Source organism: Lipotes vexillifer, unplaced genomic scaffold (assembly GCF_000442215.2).
Source record: "Lipotes vexillifer unplaced genomic scaffold, Lipotes_vexillifer_v1.1 scaffold433, whole genome shotgun sequence".
In the NCBI taxonomy this organism is placed as follows: Eukaryota; Metazoa; Chordata; class Mammalia; order Artiodactyla; family Lipotidae; genus Lipotes; species Lipotes vexillifer.
This window is the reverse complement of record NW_006774285.1, coordinates 1,299,326-1,323,479: the sequence shown is the minus strand read 5'-3', so window position 1 is coordinate 1,323,479 and position 24,154 is coordinate 1,299,326. Positions and strand designations below refer to the sequence as shown.

Here is a 24,154-nt window from a genome sequence, read left to right as displayed (position 1 = left end):
CGGAGCCTGTGCTCTGCAACGGGAGAGGCCACAACAGTGAGAGGCCCGCATACCGCAAAAAAAAAAAAAAAAAAAAAAAAAAAAAGAACCCTATTTTAAAAAGAGATTAATATCTACTGTGGTTGGTTTTGTTTTCGTTTTTTGTTTGTTTTTTACCTGTCAATAGCATCACACTGGTAGAGTTGTTTAAGAGCTTCCAAAATAAGTCTCTCATTAGGTGGATCCAAATAGGGAAACCTGTGTGTTTAAATGAGACATAAAATGAGATTGCATTCCTTGAACATGGCAAGATTTTATACAGATTTGAAAATTCCTTTAAAAGGTTTTACTTCTGTTTTTCAAGTCTTTCTTTTCTCTTTTTTTTCAAAGCACTCTATGATTGTGATCAGCATTCAGCAAAGGAGGAAATTTTTTTCTGAATCACACTCTTCTATTTAATTCAAGAAGCCCTTCTTGGGCTACCCTGGTGGCGCAGTGGTTGAGAGTCTGCCTGCCAGTGCAGGGGACACGGGTTCATGCCCCGGTCCGGGAAGATCCCACATGCTGCAGAGTGGCTGGGCCCGTGAGCCATGGCCGCTGAGCCTGCGCGTCCGGAGCCTGTGCTCCGCAACGGGAGAGGCCACAACAGTGAGAGGCCCACGTACCACAAAAAAAAAAAAAAAAAAAAAAGCCCTTCTTTTTGATTCCCCCTTAGCTGGAACACTCTCACCATTCCTCTCTACTTATCTTAACCCTTCCCCATTCTTCATAGCCAATATCAAGTCTACTCTGTTCTGTAATCTGTAATTTTTATTAAAATTTTATAAAACAGTGAAGGAAAATTAACTGAAAGTGGCTAAAAATGACAAATTATTTAATAGTACCTCAAAATGGTTTTTAATGAAATGATAAATATCTTAAATTAATTTAACCAATTTACTTTATTGTATGTATGGATGTGTATGTACTTATTTTCTCCTGAACTACCTGCAAACAGGTTGCAAATGTAATGCCAATTTACCCCCAAAATATTTCAGAGTGCATCCCCTGAAAATAAGGACATTCTCTTACATACCATAATATCATTTATAAACATGAGACAATTAACAATATTCACAAAGTACAGTATGACAATTGAGATGCCTCTAGAACATGGATCTACTTCACACTTGAAAATAAATATTTCTTTAAATATGGAAAAAAATAATATTCACAAAGGACAGCAGAGTGGCATATAACCAAGTGTGAATATATATCCCCCCACCCCAGGAACAATAATCACTTAATATTATTCTGCACTGGATTTTTTTTTTCCACCATTAGTTTTGAGATGCTAAATCATCTACTCCAATTTCCCACCTTGAAAAAGGTCCAACAGAGGACAAAAGGTCTAATACCTTACACAAAAGTCCATTCGAGGATTGACAACTCTATTTCTAAACAAAAATCTGGTAGACTGTTCTACCGTCAGCTTTCCTACAACTTGTACCAACAAGTCCTGGTATCTGCTAGAGCAAGAGTTGGTAAGAACTTTCTAAATAAGGCCAGATAGTAAATATTTTAGGTTTTACAGGCCATATGGTCTCTGTCACAATTACTCAACTCTGCTGCTGAAGCAAAAGCAGCCATACATTAATGAATGGGCATGGCTGTGTTCCAATAAAATTTTATTTACAAAAACAGTCAGTGAGCCTAGACCATATTTTACAACCCCTATCCTAGAGCAGTACCAGACTAGTCAGCTTCCTCTTCTAGATAAGAGCCATTTTAGATTTGTAAAAACTACAATTATTTCTCTCCCTTGACTATACCAATTACCAATTCTGTCAAACTCTCCTTGTATTATTTGGTTTCTAAGAGACCCACCAACCATATTTAGCATTTTTTAGAAACAATCTAGTTCGTCAAACTCCTGATAAAACTCGATGACATGCAAAACTGAACTCCAAATGTACAGTGACCAACAGAGAACAAGAATGCTATAATTCCCAGTCACCTGGACACTGTGATTTATTAATATAACCAAAGTTTATGCCAGTGGAATTTTTAAAATTGTTCTTTAAACATAATAATAATTGCAAGCTCATATTAAGTTGTGGTGATCTGATAATTTCAGATCTTTTCCGCACTGAATTTCTTTAATGTGCAACCAAAATGTAAGATTTAAGATGTACCCCTTCAGACTTTTACCTTGTTGATTTCTGCCCAAGGTTCTGGCCTATTGAGACCATTCTAAATCTTGGTTTTAATCATCTACCCATTAGAAATGAAGATATTTTCCAAAAATCAAAGAGTGAAATTCAGCATACTACCAGTAAAACCTTCATCAAGGCTTGTTGAGCAATTAATCAGTACTTTCTGGATTCGGCTATTTGGCAAATATACCCTAATTCAGCAGTACTGTCACATCTTATTCACAAATTCATCAATGTAATCTTGTTAAATATTGTGTTGAAAACAGAGACATTAGGTTATTAATCAATAAATCCTTGTGGTGCATCCATTAAGTGGATGGTCCTGCCTTCAAACGGAAAAGAAAATCGTCTATGATAACATATTCTTTGTGAACCATTTTGATTCACACTGATGATTATAGATCAACACTGTATTCTCTTAGGGACTTCCCTGGTGGTCCAGTGGTAGAGAATCCGCCTTCCAATGTAAGGGACACGGTTCGATCCCTGCTCCAGGAACTAAGATCCCACATGCCGCGGGGCAACTAAGCCTGTGCACCACAACTACTGAGCTCGCGCACCTCAACTAGAGCCCGCGTGCTGCAAACTACAGAGCTCACAGGCTCTAGAGCCCGCTCCACGACTAGAGAGAAGCCCGAGAGAAGCCCGCACACCGCAAGGAAAGATCACACTTGCTGCAACAAAGACCCAACACAGCCAAATAAATAAATAAATATTTTAAAATATATATGATATTCTCTTAAACCATTTTCCAATAAACTATGCTAGAATTTCCTAAGAATCATGTCAAGCTTACTGGGCAGTTGTTTCTATAAACTGCCCTTTTCTTAAATGGAAAATTGATTTTTGAGTTTCTCACAATTTTCTGGTAACCTGTTCTGCATACTTTCTCAGAGACGCCCCACGATATCTCTGACATTATATCTGCAAGTTCTTCTGGTACCATGGAAATAATGTCTAAAGCCACAATACAAACTCATTTATGGTCATTAGGTTTTCTCTCATTATTTCCTAATCGATATTGGTCATTAATTCCTTCTTATCTAGACTTGTTCTTATCTTTTCAGTTTTAAAATCATTCCTAACGGAGGAGAAAGGGGAGGCAAAATAATAACTGAAAAGTTCCATTTTCTTTCTGTCACCTATGAATACTATACCACCTATTCCAAATTCTGGTTGTACCTGCCCATATTCTGCACACATCTTAAAAAGAGCAGGGAGATACAACATGATAAATATAATTATCACTGCTGTATGTTATATACGAAAGCTGTTATGAGAGTAAATCCTAAGAATTCTCATCATGAGGTAAAAAATTTTTTTCTATTTCTTTAATATTTTATCTGTATGAGATGACGTTCACTACACTTACTGTGGTAATCATTTCATGATGTATATAAGTCATTATGCTGTACTCCTTAAACTTATACAGTGCTGTATATCAATTATATCTCAATAAAACTGGGAGAAAAATAGGGGGGTGGGGGGAGAGAAGTCTTTTTTTTTTTTCTGGTCTCTAGCATTTTAAGAACTTTCATTACATTCTAAGTCTTAAAACTTAAGACGAAAAAATAACTCATGCAGGGCTTCCCTGGTGGCGCAGTGGTTGAGAGTCCGCCTGCCGATGCAGGGGACACGGGTTCGTGCCCTGGTCCAGGAAGATCCCACATGCCGCGGAGCGGCTGGGCCCGTGAGCCATGGCCGCTGAGCCTGCGTGTCCGGAGCCTGTGCTCCGCAATGCGAGAGGCCACAACAGTGAGAGGCCCACGTACCGCAAAAAAAAAAACCCAAAAAACAACAACTCAGTGCAGATGATATTGAGTAATTATTGTTCCTATTTTTCTAATATATATTTATTCTTGATTATATGCTGCTGTTAGCCTTTATAAATATTATTTTTAAATATGGGTTCATCTGTTTGGCCATTTAGATTTCTTTAAATGGCTTTTCTTTCTCATTAGTATCATTTATGATATCAGTTAGAATTTTACATATTTGCTTTCCTCTTTCTAGGATTTATATTCTCATATAGAAAATCTCTAGTCTTGGGACTTCCCTGGTGGTCCAGTAGGTAAGACACCACACTCCCAATGCAGGGGGCCGGGGTTCAATCCCTGGTTGGGGAACTAGTTCCTGCATGCATGCCACAACTAAGAGTCCACATGCTGCAACTAAGAATCCCACATGTTGCAACTAAAAAAATATCCTGCGTGCCGCAACTAAACATGCTGCAACAAAGACCCGGCACACCCAAAATAAATAAATTTTAAAAAAAGAAGAAAACCTCTAGTCTTATGATAGTAACTATAAAAAAAAATCTTAGATGGCTTTCTAAGAGTATACAATACATATTTGGATGCACCTAGTAATTACTTCCTTTCTTATTATGCATTTAAAGAATTCATGGTCACCTTCTCTCAAGGTTCCTCACACTTTAACATTTCCAATTAAGACCAAAATTAAAACCAAGGTAATACTTTCTTTCATTATTTCTTCTACCATAAATTTCATAATATGAAATTTCAAGCCCCTACAATATTGTCCTATACTAATTATATTCTTTAACATTTAACTAATTTAACAGTTGTTCTATTTTTTGCTTCGTGTCGAATCTCGTTTCCCCATTATAATTTAAGCTTAGTGAAAGCAAAAACCTACTGAAGAGTACTATTCTGTCTCTCATCGTACTTGGTACCATGCTGGCCATACAAAAGATGTTACAAAAAAAAAACAAAAAAAAACAAAACAACTCAACAACACTTTCTGAGTGGCATTAGGGTCACTGTACACCTTTCATTACAGATAAACAGTGGTCATTAAATTATCCAAATAAACATCAGCATGAAAACTCCATTAAGCCAAGGTTAAAATGCGAGCAAGGGATCAAATCCCAGTAAAGCAATGCAAAGAAGCCCTTTATTTGGGTTTAGCTGAACCTTGAAATGTAGGGACATATGAGTCAAATACTTCAAAATTATTTCTGAGGAATAACCTGACTCCCTAACAAATTTTTCTTTTTTTCAAGTTGTCTACATACCTTATTACATCGTGTATGGCAAGGCACTTTAAGGTCAGAACTACAGATGTCAAACTAGTTCTCTTAATCTCAGGGATCACATGGTCAGGCATACACTGGTTCCAAAAATCTTTACTATAGATGCGAAAGCATTTTCCTGAGGAAGTCCTGCCAGCTCGGCCACTTCGCTGTAAGGCCTCACTCCTTTAGAAGAAAAAACAAACAAACAAAAAACAAAGTCCCCAAAATGTTCTGTGATTTTTCTAAGTAATTCACTTCCTTCCCCAAACCAATCAGAAATTATCTAATCAACTGTTCTTTGAACAAAAAGGCTTAACACAGAGACTTACTTTGAAATCGGAACCACCTCTAGGATGTCCAATCCTAGTCTGGGATTGTGATTTAACTGCTTCACAAAGCCACCGTCTACCACATATCTAAGTATAATGAAAAAAAGGTAAGTTTCTATAAAATAAGGAAAGACTTGTTAATTTTTAACCACTTTGGGTACTCCTTTTCTACCAAACTAACAACTATGCAACAACTTTTAAGTTAAGTGTAAAACTTGAAAGTCAAGAAATTGGAACCCCCATACACTGCTACTGGAAACGTAAAATGGTTCAGCCAATGTGGAAAATGGTTTGGAGGGTCCTCAAAACATTAAACATAGAATTACCATATGACCCAGAAGTTCCATTCCTAGGCTGAAATTTTCAAAAGAACTGAAAACAAGTACTCAACAGATACTTGTAGCCATATGTTCATAGAAGCACTGTAAGAGGACTATAAGAGCCAAAAGGTAGAAACAGCCTAAATGTCCATTAACCATTAAGGGACGAAAGGATGAACAAATTATGGTATACACATACAACAGAATATTACTCAGCCATAGAAAGGAATGAAGTACTGATACATGCTACAACATGGATGAACCTCAAAAAACATGCTGAGTGGAAGAAACCAGGCACAAAGGGTAACATATTGTATGATTCCATTTATATGAGATATCTAGAATAGGATACCCATAGAAACAGAAAGGGGTGGTTGCCAGGGGCTGGGGTGGAGGTGCAAATGGGGAGCAACCCCTTAAAGTGTATAGGTGTTTATCTGGGGGTGATGAAATGTTTTAGAACTAGATAAAGGTGGTGGTTGCACAACATTAGGTATGTAATAAATACTACTTAATTATTCACTTTTCAATGTTAATTTTATGTTCTCCCATTAAAAAAACAAACTTGAAAATCAGCTCTAAACCATTCTAACAGGTTCAGAATCTAATTCCAGTTAGCCTTTAATCATGCCACTTTAAGCCAACTAAATGGAGAATAAGTCAGGTAAAAAAACTAAGTTAGGGGGCTTCCCTGGTGGCGCAGTGCTTGAGAGTCCGCCTGCCAATGCAGGAGACGCGGGTTCGTGCCCCGTTTCGGGAAGATCCCACATGCCGCGGAGCGGCTGGGCCCGTGAGCCATGGCCACTGAGCCTGCGCGTCCGGAGCCTGTGCTCCGCAAATGGGAGAGGCCACAACAGTGAGAGGCCCGCATAACGCAAGGAAAAAAAAAAAAAAAAAAAAAACTAAGTTAGGAACAGTATTAAGTCTATCATTCACTTAGGGAACATTCTGAAACATGCTATTTAATGACTTTTGCCTTTGCTGGAAACAGAAAATGGCAGAGCTTAATTTACTCAAGACAGCTGCTTACCTAAGCCCTTAATGAAACCATTATTTTTAAAGCAAAGAGAAAAGCAGAGGAAATTAAACTTCCTCTTAGATCTGGATGATCATTTTACCCAAAAGAAAACATATAGGATCTCTGGGTCAGGTCCAGCCTTCCTGTGGCAGAGACAGACTTAGTTAAGGACATAAAATATATTGGGTAAAAGATAAATATCCAGAAGGAATGTGGTTCAACCGTCTGAAAGAACTTCACATTAGCTATCAGTCTAGACTTAGACTGATAAGTGTTTCTCTACAAAATTTACTCCAAAATTTGATGGCATCACTGATTACATTGAAAAATAAAAGTCCATTTCACAAAAGGGTGAAAAGCAAGCAACATTACCTCCAGATAAACACTTGGATATACAAAGCTTACTATGTGAAGTGGAGCTGACAGTTAAGAAGGGAATATCAGATCATCTTAGGTACCTGCTGGTAATGTAATATAGAAAAAACAAGTTTGGCTTCCCATTTAAAGAAACCCATGAAACATCACACATAATCTTAAATTTGGGAAGAGAAAGCTACATGTTACCAAGTACCAGTATTTAAAAAGTGTGAACAGTCTTCCCTGGTGGCACAGTGGTTGAGAGTCCACCTGCTGATGCAGGGGACACGGGTTCGTGCCCCGGTCCAGGAAGATCCCACATACCGTGGAGCGGCTGGGCCCGTGAGCCATGGCTGCTGAGCCTGCGCGTCCGGAGCCTGTGCTCCCAACGGGAGAGGCCACAGCAGTGAGAGGCCCACATACCGCAAAAAAAAAAAAAAAAAGTGTGAACAGAAATACTATGTGCACCTCCTACTCCATTTCCTATTCAGAGCAATCAATAATTACAAAAAATGATAGGTGATTACAAGTTAAAAAAGTGAGAAGGGGATTAGTGGACGGCACAGAGACACAAACCTAATGCTTTATGATTAGCTAAGTGGCTTCCTTGGCTTTAAAAGGAATTTTAAAGTTATACCTGATTCCATCTATTGTCAAAGATGTTGCAGAAATATTGGTGGATATGACACATTTTCTAATTCCAGGTGGAGGTGGCAAAAATATTCTTCTCTGTTGATCTAAAAGATATGTAAAGAGAAAATACTAATTTACAACATGCATTTGTCAAACTCAAGTTTTGAAAAACTCATTTCTTTTCATTAAAAGTTATTTTCTTCACTCTTTAATTATCTTGAATTCAAAATATAATAGCAAAAACTATTTTTCCTCATCTTTCACTATTAAGATTTCTAGATCCATGGAATCACAGATGATTATTGCTAAAATAAACCCTACAGCAGAGTCCTTTATATAGGTCATAGCTCCCTTAGAGACTATTTAAAAACTGTGGGCCTTGTCTCCATTAAAAGTCACATATGTACATACACAAAAAAATTTTCAAATAACAGGGTGTTCAGGACTCTGAAGTCTATCCACGGACAACAGATTAAGAACCTCTCTATGCTTTAAAGACTGATTAGCTAAGGCAGTTTTTACTTTTTCAGGTGTCTGCCCAATTCATCACTCCATCTCTAAACAAGTAACACCACCCTTATTTCCACTAACCACACATTCTGAAGGGTGGGCCTCAGCAGCAATGCTTATAGTATGGTACCTTGCTCCTCTGGCCATAGTTTGTGGCACCAAAGATAAACATTTCCCTTCAAGTGGGCCAGTCTCATTCTCCTGTGAATTTGGAATAAGGTCCAAGAGATGCTCAATTTGATTAAGCCAGTTTCTTGTAAAGAGAAAGAATTAACTTGTGAACCATAGGGAAGTGACTAGTGTATACGGAGGAAAGCTAGTCTAAAGAGAATAAAAAATGAATCATCCATGGGAGTTCACAAGAGAGTATTTCTGGGTTGCTGGCAATTCTCAGGCCTGAGTGTAAAATAAGCAGAAAGGTGGATTTGACCAGACTTGCCCTCCTGCCAGGTTAAGCAGGGAACAGAACAAGAGAGTTAATGTTTGCGAGGAGATGATTACGGCATAGGCAAAAGGAGATAAGTGATAAGACAAATCTCAATGCAATCTGAGAATTGTTGAATTAGGAACAGAAGAGTGAGCTGGCAGAGACAGGAAGTAATCATCAGAAAGAGGTTTAAAACTGAGATCAGAAATGAAGATAATGACAAAGTCTACAACGTTAAATTTTTGAAGGGGTGGCCATGGTGGGATGGAAAAGATCACTTAAGCTAGAGAGGTCAAGCAAGGGATTTGGGTAGATCATCTATTTCAATGGCATCCAAAAATTAGGAGTAATAATTCCAGGGAGTATACAAGTCAATCGATTGGGGTATGAAAAGAAATCATTAGCATGTCTATTTATATTTCTCATAACATCCTTTTAACTTTTTATTTTATATGTGTTTACTATTTTATGTTATACATTAGAACAATAAGTACATATATATCCTTTAAAAAGAGAAAAATTTTAAATGCCTGGCTGCAATTTCCACAAGACATTCGGAAATTTGTTCAGAAAATTCACTCTTTCTACCTGAACAGCCTCAAGTTGTTTTCTTTTCAGCAGCCAAGACAATCTTAACCAAACCTGTTTTTAAATAAAGTACAAAACCTGTTTCCAAAGAAAATTTTAAAATGATCCATGTATCCGCAATATATAAAACAGACCAAAGTTGAACTATTATGAAGGGGAAAAGGAGTGGCACAGACAACCACAGTTTTAAAATTATGTTACTAGGCCAACTATCTCATTTTATAGATGAGAACATTAAAGCCCAGAGAGGTCAAGCAGCTTGCCCAGGATTTACATATAGACAGGCAAGTTTAAAACCAAGTCAAGTATCGCTGCTATTTTTCTAAAAATCATTCTGAAATTAATTTCACAAGTAAAAAAGTGCTAGAGGGCTTCCCTGGTGGCGCAGTGGTTGAGAGTCCGCCTGCCGATGCAGGGGACACGGGTTCGTGCCCCGGTCCGGGAAGATCCCACATGCTGCGGAGCGGCTAGGCCTGTGAGCCATGGCTGCTGAGCCTGCGCTCCGCAACAGGAGAGGCCACACAGTGAGAGACCTAAGTACTGCAAAAAAAAAAAAAAGTGCTAGAAAGGCAGCTTACACATAAGTGATAAAAATTATTTTTTAGGTGTTTCTTAGATTTAGGTAGCTCAGACGGTTCAAAGGAATCATATACTACTTTGCAGTTCAAGTTATATGTTTACACATTTATTTATTGTCTATCTATTCTACTACAATGTAGCTCTGTAAGAATAAGGACTTTCTTTTATTGTTTGTGGTGGTAGTGACACAGGTATGTACACTGTCATTGTAGGTACCTATGCCCAGTACCTACGATGGCTGGACCATAGAAAGTGCTCAGTAAAGTTCAATGAATTGATCAATTTAAAAATGCATGATATAAATAATAAATTGAGATCCTTCTACCTTTGAAATTCCACATTACCCTAAAATTTTACATAAATTAGAAATGTCCAGTCTGAGCATATTTATGAGTAACTCTGTTTTTCAATTAACCTATGTTTAAAAGTACCTAATTTTAGTCTTCAGTTCAAGCAAAATTTCAGTTTATCATTTTGTTCACTATAGTCAATTAAAAAGTCCTGGAGCTTCCCTGGTGGCGCTGTGGTTGAGAGTCCGCCTGCTGATGCAGGGGATGAGGGTTTGTGCCCCGGTCCGGGAGGATCCCACATGCTGCGGAGCAGCTGGGCCCGTGAGCCATGGCTGCTGAGCCTGTGCGTCCGGAGCCTGTGCTCCGCAGCGGGAGAGGCCACAACAGTGAGAGGCCCGCGTACCACCAAAAAAAAAAAAAAAAAAAAAAAAGGCCTGAAACTGCTGTTTTGACAAGACTCACGTTTGTTTCACATTTACATTTTACCCACATACTTTCACCATATTCCACAAGTATAAACACATGCCTATTTTATGTTTGTTTATAAAGGTTTGGGAAAAAGTTAACTACATATATCCTAAAGCACATTCTCACTTTCCACAAAGAAAAAGGGAAACTGAATATTTTCATTAAGATGCAGCAATTCTCCTGATTACCTCCATGCACCTAATAAGGTACTAGAGTATAAATTAACGGTGGTGGTGGGGGATTGGCAAAGAGGCATAAAGATGTTCCAAAATCTACCAAGAAATAAGGATACTGAGAGACCACTTAACGCTCTTAATGGAGTAATGCTACTAAGATACATGTATGTGACATATTATATGTTAAGGCCAACTGAAACGTCCTCATAGAATTTGTTCCAAATTGATCCCAAAGCAGAAACGTGTTTGAGAGAGAGAGAAAGTGTGTGTGTGTGTGTGTGTGTGTGTGTGTGTGAGAGAGAGAGAGAGAATATGCGTATAAAAGGAACATAAAGCTATAAACAGAAATTGTCAATCAAAGGGGGAAAAAAGATGATTCTGGAACAGAATAAAAGAGGTACAACACTGCTCAGCTCAAACTCTACCCCCCCCCCACGAAGTCATTTTTGGGTAAGTCAAAAATATCTTGAGAATTCTCACTAATACAGCTGAAAATCAAACTTCTGACATAGAGAAAAGGCTTGAGATAATCAGTAAATGCAGTTGAAAAGATAAAGTAACTAGAAGGAAGCTAAAAAATATAGAAGACATGCAATCCAGCATAAGAATAATTGATATCTCTGAAGTAGGAAACCAATAAATAGACAAGAGTTATATACAAAGATATAACCCAAGAGAATTTCCTTGAAATAAAGAATTGAATTTGCAGATCAAAAGAGCAACTAAGAATAATTTATCTTGTTTGTGGTGGTACTTACACAGGTATATACATTGTCAAAACTCACTGAACTATATACTTCAAGCGGGCACAGTTTATTGTATGTAAATTATACCTCAATAAAGTTGATTTTTAAAAAGAGCACATAAAATTCCAGGAAAATTTTACTATAAAACACTCAACACCAAAAAATATTCTAATTAAAAACTATTGAACTTTAAGGATAAAAATAGAAATTTTCAGGCAATCAGACAGAAAAAGCAAATCACTTACAAGGAGGGGAAAAAAAATCAGGCTGGCCTCAGACTTCTCCGCAGCAACATTCAATGCCAGAAGACAACTGGACAACGTCTACCAAGTTCTAAGGAAAAGAAAGTGTGACCCAAGAACATAAAACCCAGCCAAGATGTAGCTCAAGTATAAAGGCAAAAGCCAGACATTCTTAAACAAAAGAACTACAAAAAAAAATAACACCCAAGAGCTCTTCTATTAAAAAAAAAAAAGGTTAAAATCTAGCCAATCTATAATTAACTGAAAGTAACTTAGGAATGGAAAAACCATGGTAAAAGGATTGATAGTAAATACTGAATACAACTGAACAATGTAAAAATAACTAACAAAAATCAGAAGGGGAGGATATAGAAGAATATCAGTACTTAAGTGCTCATCTTTCAAATCAGGCAACAGATAAGATCTCCAATCAAATATAGTCTAAAAAGAAGATATTAACTTCAGCTTAATATTTTTGATCCTTTTAAACTTTAAAGCACTCTTTTATAAAATATTATCTCATGTGGTAAAGAAAGATATTCTTGAAGTTAACAATTCCTTCCAGTAAATTCAAGTAAAATTAAATACTTTTTTAAAAAGCAGCTAATAGTATAATCTCACTCTTAAAAAAAGTATTTCTGTCAACCTATCTAACTACTTACTTATCCTTCGATATGTACATACACACGCACACACACACACACACACACACACACACACACACATCTGAATAATGTTTTTTCTAATGTTAAAGATGGTTATTTCTGGATGGATTTTGAGGTGATTTCTTTACTTTTACCTTTGTAAAACTGTACACTGCTTGAATTCTTTATAATGAAACTGCATTATTTTCCCTCAATTGAGTAATTTTTCTTAAAAGAGACACACCAACTATTAGTTCTGCATAGTGGAAAATGGAATTTTTTTGTACTTTTCTATACTTTTAAAACTTCTACAAAGGGCAAAAAAGAAAACTGAAGGAGCATATGTAAAATAAATCCATTTTTGTTAAAAAGAAAACACTAACAATAAAATATATCTAAATGCATAAATAAAAAGGTCAGAACAATATGCCTCAAAATATTAATGCTGATTATCACTTAATCATGTTGGTGGCATCTGAGTAAGTTTAATTTTCTTTGCTGATTTTATTGTTTTTAAAAAGTATATATTTCTTTTTAAGACAAAAGAAAATTTTTCCCATTTGGGGAGACTCCACATAGACTAAAAGTTTTTATGTGAAACTCATTAGCCTTATTCCCCCACATCTTTAATCTTAACGTTTAAGGAAACTATCTTAGACACCTGGTACTTGCTATATTGAAGTAACAGCTTTAGTTTGCAAGCAGAAGGAAAAAAAACTATTTTTGGATTTATGCAATAATCTAAATGAGCAGGTTTCCCCCTTTTAAAATGTTGTACACTAATCCAAGGTAAATCTCCTCTCCTTGTCTTCATCTATTCTGGAAACACATGTACTGTTAGATCCTCCACTACTGAATAAATAACCAGTTATCAAATGTAGATTCACCATGTGACCTCAGGAACATCACTTAGCCTCTATCTGTAAAATAAAAAAATCTGATTATGCAAATACATATATATGGGTATATGTGCATTTTTCTAGAAAAACAGCCAGGCTTTCATTACTTAAAAATAAAAATCTGAGATCCCCACCCTCCACAAAAGGCTAAGAAGCACTGTATTAGATAATTACGTCAGTGCTAAAAGTGTCTAATTCCATGCAAATAACTGTCACTTATGAAGTAACAGGTATATTTCAGTTCATAAATTTTTGTGAGGGTTCAGCTTTCCCTAAATGCATGACCAACCTGAAGGAGTGTAAGACCTAAACAAAAAGGGGGAGGTCAGAAGAGGGAAAAGGTTTGAGAGAAACAAGAAAACGGTTCAGACATAGTGTTTGGTGTGACATTAATAGAATATCCAGCGGAAAGTAAAAAATCTGGAACTCAATTTAACAAATACTTAGGACTTTTTCACTGTTTAGTACTTGTCCTCAGGAAGTTCACAATCTCATAGAGGGGATGAGACAATCGTAACACAAGATAAATGTGTTAAGTGCCACAAGAGATACAGTAAAGCACAATGAGGTTCAAATGAAGAAGACAGAAAAAACAGCTGTGAGGAGGGAAATCAGGAAAGGTTCTTATGGAGTCGGTTGCGCTTGTGAAACAAAATAGCATATTTCAACCAGTGAAAGGGGAGAATAAAAGGGAAAGGAGGAGTACAAGTTCAGGAAAGAGCAAACACAGAGTCACAAAAATATTGTGGGAAGAAAAGGAATCAAAAATCTCTCTTACATTTTGAGCTTGAGTGAACATTGCAAAGGGTGGGGCTTGGGGGAGTTCAGCTCAGGGAGCAGGGTCATATGACCCTGGTAGTAGAAGGGATACCACAGCACCTCTTCACATTTGGCAGATGAGAATTTTTTATGTCAAGTAGGGAGGTATTTTAAGATGTCCCTTTAAAACGGTCAGCCACCCTCATGGCTAGCCCAGAAATAAGAGCAAATATAAAATATCCACCTCATAATTTTTACTTATTCACTAAACCTAGGTCCATTTGTACCCCCTCACTCCAGGCCACAAGCAGGAAACTCTTCTTCCCTCTCCTCACTCCCAAGTGCAAGTTTTCTGTTCCTGAAGCTAACAGGAAATAAAGGAAATAACATGATAATGTTATGTGTCTCTCCCCACAACCCAAAGTAGCAATAATAAAGAAAATAAGTGCTACATTGTATTTACCAGGCTTAGAAAGAGAGCCTTAGATCCCAGGAACCTGCCACCCTCTCCCTACTTCATCCAACTCCACCTCACCCATCACTTAGTACCTTATCAGCTCCATCTGAATGCCTCTTTGCACTGTTATAAACTGCTACAATAAATATTGTTATGATCATAATGGATCACCAGTAGCTCACCCTTACAGTGTCCTTGGAACCGGAAGGGAAACTAAAATAAACAAACAAAACCCTTTAATAATGGCTCTACTCACACCCAATCCCACATCTTTACCATTTACGCATATACCCCAACAAAGAAAATCACATACACTGGGAAGTAGGGCTGAAAGCTGGTTGAAGTCATACTGGAAGGATAATGAATACCAAGTTATTAAGTTTGCATTATAATTCAGTTGGCAATAGGAAATGGCTGAAGGTACCCAACAGGAGACTGACACAATCAGAGCTGTGCTTTTGGAAGATTATGTTTATCATGGCAGGTAGGATGGTAAATTAAATCAGGGAAAACAAGTTAGCAGGATATGTTAACAGCTCAGGAAAGCAAACTGAGGATCCCAATTCTAATGATGACAATGAGGGAAAAAAAAAAGAAAAATGAATGATCTGGACAAGATAAAGGTAAAAGAAAACCTGTAGGAGTTGCCACTTGTTTGGACTGTATGATCTAGGATGCACAGACCAGAAAGCCCTGTGAGACCCACCAGGTCTAGAGTGCAGGAGACTGAACTAGAGACAGCTTTCAGGAGTCATCACAAAGTGACAGATGAATCCTAGGAGCCAACCTCTCCAAAACAGAGAATTCTAAGAAAACAGCAAGCTAAGGATGAAACCTTAGGGAACAGTCACATTCAGAAGGGAACAAAGGCCAGGGAGGGTGGGAAGACAGCAGCCTTATAGAAATAGTGGTCAGGAGAACCAAATAATTATCCTAAACAACAGCATTTAAGGAGACTTATATTAACACAAAATCAAAATACAAATAGAAAAAAGCCACGGTATTTGAGGAATAGGAGGTCACTAGCAACCTTTAATAGTACAAAAACTGAATTTCAGGAAGATAATCAAGAAACAATGGCAGATAGAGAACATTATTTTCAATATGGCAGTAAAATGGAAAGAATGAAATTATTTACTTTATATAGAAAAAGAAAAAATATATATATTGTTAATAGTTAACAACAAAGCAACTGCAACAGGTTTTGAATTATCTTATCAGTTATAAAGTAAATTATAAAAGTTAGTAGATAAAATCTCAAAAAAAACAATGAGAACATTAAATATCTAATAATGACCCTACAAATTCCCTTGAAGATGTAAAAATCTAAAATAGATCTCAATGTTGAGAGCAAGGGCCCAATATCATCACAAAAGGGATTTCCAAAATAGCACATGGTCTATGGTTATTTACCAACACATATATTTCTGAACTTTTTTCGTTAATATAAGAACCACATACTCAACAAAAACAAAACTACACGTAAAATATAAAAACATTTAAATACTTTTTGCATTACATTAAATGCTAATCCCAATCAAACTTCAAATAGGAGGCTGTAGGTTAACTTCCCCTTGCTTTTACAAGTCAAATTCCATAATAGTTTTATAAAAAATTCTAAACCTCATTCAACAACATTTATTATGAATAGAATGATAAGAGTTTGCATTTGCTCTTTGAACTTAAAAAAGAACAACATCGTGCTTGAAAAGTAGACTAATGTGTATAGCTACATAAAAAGAAAACAATCCACTGGTTTGTTTCAGATATATCTGGATATATAAAATTTCTAGAAATTCCGTGGCAGTGGCAAATCAGATTTGACTTATGGTACTACTATCAAAGAATTATAGCCTTAATTTCAAAAAATTACCAACAATATTTTTGTTCTGCTGGGATAAGACATAGGCCACCCTTAACAATAGTAAGGGGGATAGATGTCCAAGGTCTTGAAAAAGTGAATGTGAAAAGATTTCAAGAAAAAAAAAATCACTTCTCTCAAAGGGATGCTGATTGGTTCTCTTAATGCTCTGTTTTTTGATCTGGGTGTTGGTTACAAAGGTGAGTTCACTTTGTGAAATTCACTGACCTAAACACCTAAGATCTGAACACTGTTCTGTATACATGTTATTATTCAATGAAAAGTTTTAAAAATCAAATTTTCTGTTCTAGTAAGGAATTACCTGTTGTCATAGATCCATAACACGGCAATATTAGCAAGCCATCTAGAGTGGTATCTTGGACATCATAATCATAATCAACAGACTCTGCCATCTGAAAAAGTAACTCACAACTTTTTTCGATTTCAAACTGACCTGAAATGAGGGGAGAAAATAATGTCAGCAACCGAACAGCAAAATTAATTTAAGAATTAAAAAAACCCTTCTAGATTAATATTGGTTTTACATAATAGTTATTTTAAATCTCTCATTTGATCTAAGGTAGATGAACACATAAATTGTACTCAATCTCAACAATAATAAAATTAAAAATAGAAGAAAGTTTCCAAGGAATTTAAATCTCTAAAGAAAAAAATGTTTATAATCATCAAGCCTTTCATCTTGCTAATACGGTATATTTGAGGAAGACTCAATAAAGTTAATCATTACCATAGGGGAGGCTAGTCCAGGAGATACTACATTTAGGTGTATTTCAAAATGCTTAAGTACCTCAAAAAGGCTAAGAGATTGTTACAATGTCTCACTTCTGACATGGGTACAAGGCAGTGTAGGAGGTGAGCCATGAAATTGCTCATATCTGTTAGTAGGATGCTGCTACTTGAAAAATCACACTAGTCTGAGATTTAACTATTCTATTTTTGACCTCCAAAAAAGGCTTGTCTATGAGACATGATTCCACACCTTATGTACTGCTACCACACAGTACCACCCCACCACTCAAAGAAGAAAGGAGCTAGTAGTATGTCTTTTGAAATAATGAAATTAATCATTCAGATCCAGGACTGTTTAGTGTGGTTAACAGCTCTATATAAGATAGAGTAATAAAAATATTAATATTTTACCATTTAATATCTTTCTACTAAAAGTCAGTGTATTTTACCTATGTTTACTAATGAGGACAGTGTTTAGGACAGTGTAGAATTACCTTATATATCTTATAATAGATATAATATCTAAAACTACTCAGAAAATCATAAAAGGCTAGGATAACATGAGTAGAGCCTAGATTTTCCAACAAAGGTAACACTCTATCATGGTGCCCCACTCCCTCGTATAAATAGTAAAATTTTTAAACCTGGTACTGAATGCTCACCAGTCAGAAAAACCAAGATGTCTCCAGCCATTTCATTCAAATGGATATCCATGGTCACTTTCACAATCTAAAGCAAGAAACACAAGCATAATATGCTAGTGGAAATACAGTCCCCCCACCACCACCACCACCTCCCCTAATTCCACAGAAAAATTAAACTTCGTTCTCGAAAGACCTAGGACCTGGGTCCAGTGGTAAAGAATCTACCTTCCAATGCAGGGGACGCGGGTTCGATCCCTGGTCAGGCAACTAAGATCCCACATGCCGCGGGGCAACTAAGCCCGCATGCCACCACTACTGAGCTTGCACGCCTCAACTACAGCCTGCGTGCTACAAACTACACAGCCCATGTGCCCTGGAGCCTGCGTGTGAACCACAACTAGAGAGAAGCCCGTGCACCACAAAGAAGAGCCCACACGCCACAACAAAAGATCCTGCATGCCTCAATGAAGATCTCACGTGCTGCAACTAAGACCTGACACAGCCAAAAATAAGTAAATAAATAAGTAATAAATCTTTAAAAAAAAAAGTCCTAGGACCTATGAGGGCTGCCATTAAAATAACAGAGACAAATGAATTATCAAACTACTCAATCAACTAGAAACATAGATACAGAAAAGACATAAAAAGGATGCCAAGTAATACCGCTTGAATATATGCAGTATTTTCTCTATCTCGTGGACCAATCAAATTGCAGAATTTTTCTCTGACCGGATAAAGCCTTCCAGGTATATCAAATATTGGACAATTTCCAAAGAATGCAGAGAGCTTAGCTAATTCCATAGTTGCTGACATCACTACGACCTTTAAATGCTCTTTCCTATTAGGAGACTTCTCCTGAAACAGCTTCTTCAATAAACCAAATAAGATGTCCTGAAAGAAAAGTAAATTTCTAATAAGTCACAAGTATACATAACAACCAATTTATTTTAAATATTTTGCTCTCCTAACCAAAGGATTCCCATTTGAATAGATTAAAATGTAAGTAAGAGAAGGCAATTCACTATACAGTACAAAGCTACCCAAAAGAAGTAAACTGTCTAATAAATAACCGATACAGTAAAATACTCACTGTAGTTAGAGTTCTCTCATGGGCTTCATCCAATATAATGACACTGAACTTGGTAAGATTTGGATCTCCCAAAATATGTTTCAGTAAACATCCATCAGTCATGTATTTGATTGCTGTTTCCTAATGTTCAAACAGCAGAGTACATTAACATATACATAAAAATAAAATCACAGAAATTCATCCCTGCTTTGCAAACTAAATTTTCCCCCTCAGATGTACAGATATTAAGTGACCAAACTAATCTGATGAAATAAGAGTACATAAAATAGTCTAATAACATGTCTAATAACATGGATGGTAAATTACAAAACTTGTGATCTCTACAGAGACAGGGATAAGGAACTAAGGTGAACATTCCGGAATAAAGCAAACAAAAGTGACCAATAAGGAAATACAATGAAGTCAGTGGAAAGTGGTTAAGATAATGTAATGACTTCAGGTGAGCAAGTTGTGGGAAAACAATAATGAAATGGAATTCATCTCCCTGTCTCAGCTGCTATTTTAGAGGACTCAAGAGAAAAGGTAGGTGCACCATTTCTCTCACTCTCTTCTTCCTTGACCACTTTCCTGTTACAAAAATAGGGTCAGTCGACTAGAATTAAAACAAGGTGAGAGGGCTTCCCTGGTGGCACAGAGGTTGAGACCCCCAAAGTTAGCAGAAGGAAAGAAATCATAAAGATCAGATGAGAAATAAATGAAAAAGAAATGAGGGAAACGATAGCAAAGATCAATAAAACTAAAAGCTGCTTGTTTGAGAAGATAAACAAAACTGATAAAACATTAGCCAGACTCATCAAGAAAAAAAGGGAGAAGACTCAAATCAATCGAATTAGAAATGAAAAAGGAGAAATAACAACTGACACTGCAGAAATACAAAAGATCACAAGAGATAACTACAAGCAACTCTATGCCAATAAAATGGACAACCTGGAAGAAATGAACTAATTCTTAGAAATGCACAACCTGCCAAGACTGAATCAGGAAGAAATAGAAAATATGAAGAGACCAATCACAAGCACTGAAATTGAAACTGTGATTAAAAATCTTCCAACAGGGCTTCCCTGGTGGCGCAGTGGTTGAGAGTCCGCCTGCTGATGCAGGGGACACAGGTTCGTGCTCCGGTCCAGGAAGATCCCACATGCTGTGGAGTGGCTAGGCCCGTGAGCCATGGCTGCGGAGCCTATGCGTCCGGAGCCTGTGCTCCGCAACAGGAGAGGCCACAAGAGTGAGAGGCCCGCGTACCAAAAAAAAAAAAAAAAAAAACAAAAAAAACAAGGTGAGAGTAAGGTCCAGAGGGGGAGTTAACAGCAATGATATCCATAAAACAAAGGAAGAAAAAAAAAAAGAAAAATCCCCAGCAGTGACCACTAGGAAGGCAAAGACAGTATTTTGGGGAGTCATTCTTTGCCACTGTTGATGGCCATTCCTATCAGGGACCATAGGCAAATCAGAGATTGTTTTGTATCTGGTACAGGATTAAGAAATCATAAAGGAATGTAAATTGTAACTATGAACTATTGCCATGAATACAGATGCTCAATAAATACTTGCTCAATGACTTTGTTCATTAAGCTGTCAGTTTTCCACTGACTTCAAGAATATAACCATACAATATGGATAAACCTTGAAAACTTTAGCTAAATGAAATAAGCCAGACACAAAGGACAAAATATTGTATAATTCCACTTGTACAGGGTACTTAGAATATGGAAATGTATAGAGACATAAAGCAGAATAGAAGTTACTAGGGACTAGGAGCGGGGAGATGTGAATGTGGAGCTACTGTTTAGTAGATACAGAGTTTTTGGTTGGGATGGTGAAAACATTCTGAAAATAGATAGCAGTAGTGGTTACACAACACTATGAATGAACTTAATGCCACTGAATTGTTCACGTAAAAATGGTTTAAAAGTAATACAAATGGTAAATTTTATTTTATGTGTATTTTACTGCAATAGAAAATATTTTTAAAGAATACAAATGTAAGTTACATGCCTAGGATCCTTACAGCTAAAATACATGACAGTCCTGTGAAAAATCAACATAACTGTCACATAAACTAAATGAGAAGGGAGAAAATGGGATGAATTAGACACCCCAGGACTAGAGCATTAACAACGGGCAACACAAATTAATTCTAATCTGAGGCTTTGTTTCTTTAAAATATAAATGGAATTTTGAAGTCAAAATCTTTCATCACTTTCTCACTCTTTCTATAAATTTACAGTACTTAATTAAATACAAGCAAAACTTTTGTACCTTAGAGCTGCAATCATCAAAACGAACTTGGTATCCTACTTTGGATCCCAAAGTGCATTTCATTTCTTCAGCAACCCTCTGAGCAACAGATATGGCAGCTACTTTTCGTGGCTGAGTCACACCAATCATACCATGTTGTGAAAACCCTATCAAAACCAGAGGTAAAAAAACACAAAAATGTTAACAATTGCTTCCCATTAGAGCTGAATTGTTTCTGGTCAATCAATACAAATTGTTCAAGTGTTTCTAAAAGAAAACTCTGCCAATTAACAACACACTGTATTACATTTGCACCATGGAAATTTAAGTATTAATTAAAAATAAGAATGCATATTAATAGCTGTTCTAAATGTATATATTTTAATTAATTTTTTTTCAATTTCAGTCTAAAGATTTACTCTAAAGAGTAAGCCAAGAATTTTTAACCCCTAGGAATCCATAAAATTCCACACACTTCCTCAAATGGATTTAACTTTGCCACAGAAGTTTACATATACCACTTTTCATAGATTCTACGAGCATATTTTAATATTTTAATATCTTTGAAAGGGAGATGCATCTTATAACTGATGGCATTTTTTTATTAATAGTATGTAAAATAGTGGTATGTCTTAATAGACGGCATCTTAGATTTGATGCATTAGAGTAAGTTAATATACACTACGAAATTTTTATAATATCCAACATAATTTTGCTCTATACCAACCTTATGATAGAAAGTTTTACCGTATTGAAGGGAAAGACACCGTAAGGATAATTTGTTAGCTGGCTTGGTGTTAGGAGAGTCAAGGAATAAACAGTTACCTGATAACACTCTGGAGATAGAACCAAGAAATACTAATGTCAGCAGCAGATATCAGTATATCCCTTCCCTCGGAAAATTATTTCAGTACCCAGTGGTCAACAGTCTACTGCAAAACAACCTTATTCTATAGCACAGAATCAACATCTACCTATAATTCTATTTGGAATTATTACGATAACTGAAAATGCCATTTCAACTAATCTGAAATAAGACCGTAAAAAAGCAAGGAAGATGTAGGGACAGTGTGCCAAGAGAAGAACTGGGACTGTAAAACAAATGATGGGCATTTGTGTAATACAGAAGTCCTATTAGCTTTTAAGAGGATATTTTTAAAGTACTCCCAATATTTTCCCAGAATAAAATTACCTGCTTCATATAGATATTTTGGGAGTTGAGTTGTTTTACCACTTCCTGTATTTCCAGTAACAATAAGGAATGAATTGTCCCTCACAGCTTGAATAAGCTTTTTTCTTTGTTTTTGAATAGGAAAAGTTGGAGTAGTTCCTCCCTCCTGTGATGTGCATCCTTTCTCTTCTGTAATGACAGGGGGAAAAAATTGTGCAATTCAAAGGCCTGTAAAGATATCTCTCATTCAATCTCCCAAAACTGAAAAGGGAATGACAATAGAATCTCAGGGCTGGAAATAATCAACCCATGACTCCTCAGTTAAATCACCTACATCCAATTTGCAAGCGAGGATTTATAAACCCAGAGCAACTTTTTAGTGAAATCAACTTGAGCATTTGCTAATGCATGACTCAAAGTAGCTGACAAAGTTAAGCCTAGCACAAGGCAATGTATTTGCAAGCATACCTATACAGAAGCACAAAACCCAATTTTATTAAACAACAGACCAAAACCTGGAACACAGCAGAAAAACTCTCAGCTGAATTAAAAGCCACCTGTGTTTGCTTCTGATTCACGGTTCAAGTTAGGTCCCTGTTCAGAGTGACTGATATCCCAGAAGGCCAAGTGGTGGGTAACCATGGAAACTGGCTCCTGGAAACTGGCTCCCTCATACCGTACCCAAAGGCAGGCTGGCGGCCCGACGAAGGGGCGGAGGGGGGGAGGCGGGAATGGATGGGTAGAGAACAAAGGCTTTATGTGCCCATTTAAGAGCAGAACGCGTTTCGGCGTTGGGGTTCACTTTTTTGTCCCCCAGCAGGGTTTTCACCCAACTTGGGTCTGGGACCGCCCCCCTCTAGACCAAAGTCCTCACTGGATGCAAAGTTCGCCTCCGGCTTGGAGAGCGACAAGAACGCTGCGGCCTCCCCCCCTACTCTTCGCCTGCCTAAGGCGGACTTTTATACCCCCCCAGAGCCCCTATGCCATAACTCCCGCTGGCCTCCGTAGTGTCCCGCGGACCGCACCTCTATCCGCGATGGGAACTGCAGAAGGCCGCTCTTCTTGGAGGTCTCTTGATCGCTCACCTTCCTCCTGCCGCCTTGGCGCCCTGCCCGCGACGGCGGGAAACCGGGACATAGACCTGGCCCAGAGCGGAGGTGAGCACGTCCACCGTTCTGGGAAGATGGGAGGGGAAAGGCAAAGACGCGCCCTGATGACGTCAAGGTGTTTACTTCCGCGCGTGCGACTCGAGCGAGGGGAGGAGGAGCTGTTCGATGACGTGACCCGAGGCAGCCGGAGAGCTGCCCAACCGTTGCGACCCGGCCCCGAGCAGAGGGCCCACCCTCGAGTGTTTCCCGCCAAACGCCGACGTACGCTGCGGCTCCGCCGGCGAAGCCAGCCCAGAAGTCCCGAAGGGACCCCTCCTGTTCCTCCTCTTGTGCACAAAAGGGCCAGGCGACACCTTTTTTTCTCACACACCTACCTTCACACACCTACCGTGATGTGACCCTTTGCCAGGAGCTGGAACCATCCTAGAGTTCGGCGTTCCACGACATTCTCACCTTGCTTATCCTGAAATGACCTGTTCAAGGCACACAGCTCATGAACTTCTATTTCCGTAGTGTCCAAAACTTAGGTCCCCCACGCTGTCCAGTTCCTTCATAGGACCCTGCATTTTAATTTATTTCCATGTTTATTTTCTTCCCCTTTCCCCCAACTAGGCGCAAGGGCGGCAACTTTAGAAAAT

General features: G+C 37.6%; 1 protein-coding gene across 2 annotated transcripts in view; it reads right to left on the bottom strand.

Moving 5' to 3' along the window:
* DHX40 (DEAH-box helicase 40) overlaps nt 1–23,683 on the bottom strand; it is a 53,307-nt gene extending 29,624 nt beyond the window's left edge. Inside the window, exons 1-11 of one of the 2 annotated variants that reach the window (XM_007449072.1) lie at nt 23,433–23,683; nt 22,429–22,596; nt 21,258–21,403; nt 18,999–19,118; nt 18,572–18,799; nt 17,927–17,993; nt 16,837–16,968; nt 7,873–7,972; nt 5,541–5,627; nt 5,212–5,394; nt 157–237 (exon numbers count right to left, since the gene is read on the bottom strand). In XM_007449072.1, coding sequence (XP_007449134.1) covers nt 157–237; nt 5,212–5,394; nt 5,541–5,627; nt 7,873–7,972; nt 16,837–16,968; nt 17,927–17,993; nt 18,572–18,799; nt 18,999–19,118; nt 21,258–21,403; nt 22,429–22,596; nt 23,433–23,544 — 1,424 coding nt within the window. In that variant the 5' untranslated portion in view covers nt 23,545–23,683. The remainder of the gene's footprint in view (nt 1–156; nt 238–5,211; nt 5,395–5,540; nt 5,628–7,872; nt 7,973–16,836; nt 16,969–17,926; nt 17,994–18,571; nt 18,800–18,998; nt 19,119–21,257; nt 21,404–22,428; nt 22,597–23,432) is intronic. The other variant, XM_007449073.1, reaches the window with a different exon arrangement.
* Between the last annotated feature and the right edge of the window lie 471 nt (nt 23,684–24,154).